The sequence below is a fragment of the Carlito syrichta genome, unplaced genomic scaffold (genome assembly GCF_000164805.1).
Source record: "Carlito syrichta isolate Samal-C Ts95f unplaced genomic scaffold, Tarsius_syrichta-2.0.1 Scaffold307318, whole genome shotgun sequence".
Lineage (NCBI taxonomy): Eukaryota > Metazoa > Chordata > Mammalia > Primates > Tarsiidae > Carlito > Carlito syrichta.
Genome location: NW_007251414.1, coordinates 595,013 through 602,673, shown reverse-complemented (window position 1 = coordinate 602,673; position 7,661 = coordinate 595,013). Strand labels below are relative to the sequence as shown.

General features: G+C 47.7%; 1 protein-coding gene across 1 annotated transcript in view; it reads right to left on the bottom strand.

Moving 5' to 3' along the window:
- Positions 1 to 3,379: 3,379 nt before the first annotated feature.
- Positions 3,380 to 7,661, bottom strand: part of SLC24A3 (solute carrier family 24 member 3) — a 508,299-nt gene continuing 504,017 nt past the window's right edge. The window contains exon 17 of the mRNA XM_008064347.1: positions 3,380 to 5,260. Coding sequence (XP_008062538.1) covers positions 5,111 to 5,260 — 150 coding nt within the window. The 3' untranslated portion in view covers positions 3,380 to 5,110. The remainder of the gene's footprint in view (positions 5,261 to 7,661) is intronic.

Below are 7,661 nucleotides of genomic sequence, written 5' to 3'. Positions count from 1 at the left end.
AGGCAATCCACTCGCCTTGGTCTCCCAAATTGCTGGGATTACAGGCTGAGCCACCGAGCCTGGCATTGGTGGAGTTTTTATTACTCTGCCCTGTGTTCTGAGGCTAAGCATAACATTCAGTGTGAAATCAGTCCTGGGGCATGGCATAATTGACCTCATGTACATGACTGATCTCCCCTCTCCATGGTCTCAGATCTAGAGAGTTTCAGCATCTTGGTCGTGTCCACATCTCTGGACACTGAACAAGGAACACAGAGCCTTTTATTTATCAGAGAAAAGTTTACTGAATCTACCCTATTCTTACAGTTGTATAATGGACAGTTGGATATTTGGAAAATGTTCAAAGATCCACTGGCTTGTTTTCATACAGAGTTTGGTATCACGTGTGTGTGTGTGTGTGTGTGTGTGTGTGTGTGTGTGTGTGTGTGTGTGTGCGTGCGTGTGTGTGTGTGCGCGCGCGCGCGCGTGCGTGTGTGTGTGTGTGTGTGTGTGTATTAAGCAGCCATTGCAGACAATATCAAAATAAATAAGATTCATTAAATTAATTAGTATGGACTACACAAAATCCAACTTAGATAATTATCCTATTTTGAAAAGGTAGAAATAAATCTTGGAAAAAGCATCTTCACCATCACAAATTTTCCACTTCCACATTTTTTCAATCTGAATATATTCAAGAACAATTAGTCCTAAGGCTATCTTTAGTTACATTTATTGCAAGTTAAATACTGTTTTTATTTTTATATACCACTGCTGAAAATTGTCTGGATTTTACATTGTCACCCTTCCTTCCTCTCCCACCTTTTCTTTTTTAAATTTTGAGTCAGGCGGGGTCTTACCGTTGCTCAGGCTGGAGTGCAGTGATATGATCACGATGATCATGGGCTCACAGCAGTCTTGACCTCCTGGGCTCAGGCATTCCTTCTGACTCAGCCTCCCAAGTAGCTACGACTACAGGTGCATGCCATCATATCTGGCCAATTATTATTATTTTATTTTTATTTTTATTTTTATAGAGATGAGGTTTTGCTGTCTTGCCCAGGCTGGTCTCAGACTTGTAAGCTCAAGCAATTTTGCTACCTTAGCCTCCCAAAGTACTAAGATTATAGGCATGAGCCACTGCGCCTGGCCCTTTCCCCTCCTTTTAAACATTTAGGTTTTTCTTTGAAGCTGGAGTGCTTAAAATGAGTTTAAATTTGTTGTTTGAGCTATAAGAGCTTCAAATCCCTAGTATGCAAATTTATGACTGTAAACTCTTAAGTGTCTGCAGGAAAAGACCTAGGAAATATAATAATCAGACTCCCTTATGTATGCTCCATCTCAGGAACTTTTTAGAGGTAAACACAAAACAAGGTACCTACCAAAATGCACTGCTTCTAAAAAGGCAGGACCAGCTCTTTCCTCCGGAAGGAGGCAGAAGCTTTCTTCCCAGTGTGCCTTGACATGTCCCCTTGTGGTGACTTCTCAGTGTCTCTGAAGTAACCTGAGGATACGCCTGCAGGTGGTGACCCTGGGAAAGCCTGGGCCAGGTTGCGAACACTCTTTAGAAAAAGAGGACTCTCTCCAGGTGCTCCAGGTGGGAGTGTGAGCACCTGTGTCCATCTCCCCTCGTCTGAGAGGATGGCCCACAGAAAGCTGCCCTGACACTCTCAGGTTGGGAATATTGACAAAAGTTCTCTCCTCAAACCCATCCTGGCCCTTCTGGAGTCCCATTGTAGAGGAAGCAGTGAAAACAGCAGCATTAGCCATTTTTCATCACTGAACAATTGGCTCATTCAAACTCCGTTCTCAATCTACAAGACACAATTGTGCATGACTGAGATATGGGCAGAAATATGCTAAATTCTCATTTCACAAGGGAAACTCACAGTTCCTGGAGTGGCAATCATTATTCCCCAAAACATGAAAACTCTACCACATTCTAGAATTTTCACTTTGAGAAATTTAACATGAAACTATCATTTCTAAAGATCTCATAGAAAATGTGTGTATACGTGTGTGTTTAAAGCTTCTGATCAAATGTCTTTGCTTAAGACTAAAACTAATTAAGACTAGTCTAACATATTTAAAATAAAACTATCTAATGCTTTGCACCAATCAGCACAATGAAAATATCCTACCCTGTGTCTGATGTGTATTTGTAAAATGCACAAATATAGCCAGGTACAGTGGTTCACACCAGTAATCTCAGCATTTTGGGAGGTCAAGGTAGAAGGGTAGCTTCAGCCCAGGAGTTCGAGACCAGCCTTGGTAACATAGTGTGCCCTCATTTCTACAAAAATTCAAAAAAATTAGCTGTGTGTGGTAGTGTGTGTCTGTAGTTCCAGTTACTTGAGAGGCTGAGGTGGGAGGATCTCCTGAGCCCAGGATGTTGAGGCTGTGGTGAGCCGTGATGGTGCCACTGTGTCCCAGCCTGGATGACAAAGACCCTGAATAAAAAAAAAAAGCACAAATGCAATAGCAAAACCTTTTAAGATGTAAAAGCTCAAAACAAAGCTAGTACCTAGTATTCCTCACACCCTAGGAATGCATATTTTTAAATAGTTAAATAAAGTTAGGTCAGGTTCAGTGGCTCTGGGAGGCTGAGGTGAATGGATTGCCTGAGCCCGTGGGTTTGAGACCAGCCTGAGGAACTTGGCAAGTCCTCTGCAATAAATCAAAAATTATCCGGGTGTGGTAGTGCATGCCTGTATTTCCAGCTACTTGGAAGGCTGAGGCAGGAGGATTGCAAGAGCCCAGCAGGTTGACGCTGGGGTGGCTGTGAGCATGCCACTGCACTCTAGCCCAGGTGACAGAGTGAGATTCTAACTCAAAAAATAAAAAATAAAGTTAGTGCTGTGAATTAATAGTTTATTCTTTTATTCCTATAAATGAATCATGTTGCATTTCAGATGGAAACCTGGCTTGTTTACTGATTTTAGATCTGTGTGGTTATTTTTTGAGAGTCACATAGAACCAGAACAAAGCTCATGACAACTATGTGTCACTGTCTTTTAAGCACTTGACTTTGGAGAAATCTTAATTTTCACAATTGAAAACAACTAAAATCAGAGAGAATGAATTGCCATCATCAGTGCTGCTGAGAGAACAAACTCTCAATGTGACGTCGCGTGCATTTTAGGACAGGTAGAATTCTAGACTTCTATAACAGGATAACAGGTCCAGGGTCCCTTCAAGATTTAGAGGGGACCCACACATTCCCCTCCATCCTAGCACTCTGCCAGATGTAGACCAGCTTCCCAGGCAAGTCAGCCCAGAGAGACTGCAGATACACAAATGCCTGGTCACAAGGTGAGCATGACCGTTTCACCTTCCATGAATTCTCCTCAAGGTACAACGGTCACCTTCTAGGGGAGAAAGTCACGCACTCTGCAAGGAAGGATACAGAACAGAAAAGTTTATTTTACACTATCCGTCCAAGAAAACAATTGCCATAAACCAGTGCAAAATGTGCAACAGAATCAATAAGAGTGTCTTAGCTCTGAGAGCCCAAACTGGCAATCTCCCCTCCTGTTCCCTGGGGAGCGGGCGCCCCATCCATTAATGTTGACCTCGGTTTGCACCGCAGACAGAAACATTCAACCAATTTGTCAAGGTTATTTTTACGAGTCATACAAGAGATGGGGAAAACCATACCGAATGAATGAATAAGTGATCAGTGCTTAAAGTAAATACAGGGGGACAGCACGGGCAAGAATCCACAGTTTCAATAAATACAGTGTAACAAGCATGGGTGTGTCTCAACTTGGAATTAGTCTGCGGAATAGCTCAGCATCATACAAAATCTAGCAGGGCTGTTGAGCAGTGATTGGCAAAAATGTCCACAATAACTTATGCCCTTGAGCGAGTCTGCGTTGAACACATTCTGTGGTTTCCAAGATGTCAGTTCTGTTTTCTCCTTCCCTGGCCGTCCCTCCAGGAGGGGAGGCGTGCAGCTGGGGTGACATGGCTGTGGCGTCCTGTGAGCAAGGATATCTGCCCAGGAGCCAGCTGTCGGGGTCCAGTGTACTCGATACCAAGTGGCAAATTGGGACTTGATCAACAATGTCTGTGCAAAGTATGCTTCTCTCCCTTCTCCAGGAAACCAGTGTCTGTAACTCCTGCATGATAAGCAGTGGTGGCCTCTGGGTCACTCCCTGTCACCCCAAATGCCAAGCAACAAGAGCACACCTCAGGGACTCACGAGTCGGGGAAGCTTCTGTCGGTGGTTGACTGCCTGGCACCTTGCGGATGGGTAGGTTACCCAGGCCCCTTTGCCAGAGGCTTCAGGCAACCTAGAACTATTGCTTGAAAAACTAGAAAGAACCTAGTGAGAAAGAGATGGTCAAGCTGGATATGAGGGAAACCGTCTTCTTCCTCCAAAACCTTGCGCCCTCCAGATGACGCCCCCAGGACCTTGGCCAAGCGTCCTTGGTTATCAAATGTCATGCATTCTTGATGGCCTCGGCCAACATTCCTCTACTAAGCACTACATCCAGGCATACCCCAGTCCTCTTGGAAGTCAAGACCAGGAGACAGGTGGATATAGCCTTTGGGTCATCAACTAAACCAGAGCCCAGTGGAAGAGGATGCAAGAGAAGCTCTTGATCTCTGGAAGAAGAGGAATAAATGGGCAAAGCCCCCAAATAAAACAAACCCTAAACCCAGTCACCAAGGAATCACCTCTAAACAAGGTAAAATCCCAAACACTCCCTGGATCAACGGACCCCTCCTCTCGACTCCCTCCACAGCCTCAGGTCATAAATTAGGTTTCTTCCATCAAATAACTTAAAAAAGGAGGAGGGGCTGTCTTCAGTTTTGCCTGGCTCAGGCCAGTTAGCAGCCAGTTTTTCTAGAATCTCAGTCATTGTTCAAAAATGGAGCCTGAAAAGTCACGTGGATGTCGGACGTCTTCACATGGAGGAGTCGGGAAGGGGGTGGATGGGCAAGACCCCAGGAGGTGGGGGGGGCAAGGAGGCGGGTCAGGGAAGCCTGGGCCACCAGGAGTGGAGACCTGTGGGGACAGCTTGGGCCAGACGGAGGCCATGGCCCTGCGCCCGTATGACTCAGGGTGCGGCCGGGTCTCGTATTGCACAGAAAAGGAGTTGAGCCTCTGTGGGCGGCCGGTGGCTCAGTGGTCTCCGCACATGGGCAAGTTCACGAAGGTGAACACGTTGAACTCAGTCATGATGGAGAAGCACAGGAAAACGCCATACAGGAAGAGACACCCGTAGCCCAGCTTCTTGTCCAGCCGCCACTTGTTCAGGTGGACGCCGAACACCTGCAAGGCACAGAAGGATTCAGAGGACATGGGTGGAGGCAGTGATGGTGGGGGCCTGGAGAGGCCCAGGGGAAGGGCTGCCAGCACGGTAGACCTGGGTAGGGTGCTGATTCTTTCCTGTTGTGGAAGTAAGTGACTCCCGCCTGTAGTCCCAGCACTCTGGGAGGCGGAGGCAAGAGAACTGCTTGAACCCAGGAGCTTGAGACCAACCTGGGCAACATAGTGAGACCTCCTCTCTAAAAAAGTTTAAAAAATTAGCCAGGTGTGGTGGCGCGTTTCTCTAGTTCCAGTCACTCAGGAGGCTGAGGCAGGAGGATCCCCTGAGCCCAGGAGGTTGAGGCTGCGGTGAGCAGTGATTATACCATGTACTCCAGTCTGGGTGACAGAGTGAGACCCCCATCTCAAAAATAAATAAAAATTTAAAAAGGCAGGAAGTCAGAACCTACCGGTTTTGGGGAAATGATGTTGAAAAAATGTTAGGACTAATAAGCACAGTAATAGCAGCCAATATGCATCCCCTGGGCTCCCCACTCCCCCTCCCCCAATGTCCCTGTGGGTCCTTCACCTGCTCTGGCCCATTCCCACCTTGGCCTAAGCAGACCTCAGCTCAGCCCAGGAAATACTTCTCTGGCGATGGTGACCGTGTCCCTTCCCACACTATACCTGGAGGTGAGTTGCCCTTCCCCCGGCCCCCCATGGCTCCTTCCAACCCATTTTCCTTTTTTCCTCCCTGAACACCCAACTTGGAACCTCAGGTCTTCCAGCTACCCCTCTCTGTCCCTCCTGGTTGCAGTCAGCCCTACAACCCTGGTCACTGCCCATCCTCGGAGCTCTACGCCACAGCAGTCGCCGCCCTACTCTGTTGCCTTCCTGGCAACTGTCTGCGATTTCAACACCCTCGGAGAGGGTCTTCCCAAGTCCTCATTCCTCATCCTGCCTCAGCCACTTATGCCCACCAGCCACATGTTGCTGAAATGTAAATTTAAACAAACAAAAAAATTAAAACCACACTTCCACATTTTTTTTTGAGTTGGAGTCTCGCTCTGTCACCCAGACTGGAGTGCAGTGGCCACTTCTGGCCACCACAGCCTCCATCTACTGGGCTCCAGCGATCCTTTCGCCTCAGCCTTCCAAGTAGCTGGAACTACAGGCACACGCTACCATGTCTGGCTAATTTTTGATTTATTGTAGAGATGAGGTCTCGCCAAGTTGCCCAGACGGGTCTCGAATCCCGTGCTCAGACAATCCACTCACCTCAGCCTCCCAAAGGCACGGGATTATAGGCTGAGCCACCAAGCCCGGCTCACTTCCACATTTCAAGTGCCTCTCTCTGAGTCTGCAAAATTCACCTCTCTGTGGAAGGTAAGAACGTCCACATCAAGGAGACAGGAAGTCAGAACCTGCTGGTAATTTCAAGTGCTCCACCACAACCTGCAGCTGGTGCCTGCTCCCCAGTGCAGGTATGGGCCATTTCACTGTGGAGAGTTCTGTTGGACAGTGCTGGGGCCTAGAATGTGCTGTCACCAGGGAGCCACAGGAGCATCTGTGTGGTCTCGGTGTCACGCTTTCACTTTCTCACCTCAGGTTCTTTCCAGAGTACTGCCCTGGTTCCCCAGCCCCAATGGCTCTGCAAGCCCCATGGCGGGTGGTTCACTGACACCATTGCCGCTTCTCTGGGGTCATCCACCCATACCTCCTCTTCCCTCCTTACCCTGTTTCAATTCCATTAATAGAATCACTCCTGGTCATCTGCCTCAATTCCCTAACCTTCTCCTGGCTCAGCTCTCCTGGCTTTACCTATTTATATATTTATATTAGAGACAGGCTCTCACTGTCACCCAGGCTGGAGTGCAGTGATGCAATCATGACCTCCTGGGCTCAGGTGATCCTTTCGACTCAGCCTCCCAAGTAACTGGAACTGCAGGTGTGTGCCACTACACCTGGCTAATAAAAAAAAATTGTAGAGAAGAGGTCTCCCTACGTTGCCCAGGCTGATCTCGAATCCCCCCCCCCAACAGTGAGGACAGCTCTTATGAGTTCTAGATCCATCTTCCACCCTGCTTCAGGACTCGGCTCTAGCCATGCCCCTCTCCTCCAGATACACTCCATCCAGATTATTCTAATCAGTACCCAAGGATTTGTCATCTTTCTTGCCTGAAAATCACTTGTCTGAACGTCCATTTCTCTCCTGGCTTTACAGCCAGGGTATCTGAAAGACTGCGAGACCCACTAGCTGTCTCCAGTGTCTCTCCCTCCTTTCTCCATGAGATTTTTCACTCCAAACAAGCCTTGGCAAAAGCACCAACGGCTGCATTGCTAACTCCAGGAGCAACATTAGGGGCTTGCCTTACCTGTCCCAGCATTATCCCCATCTAAGACCTCTTCTCCACACAGCTTCCTG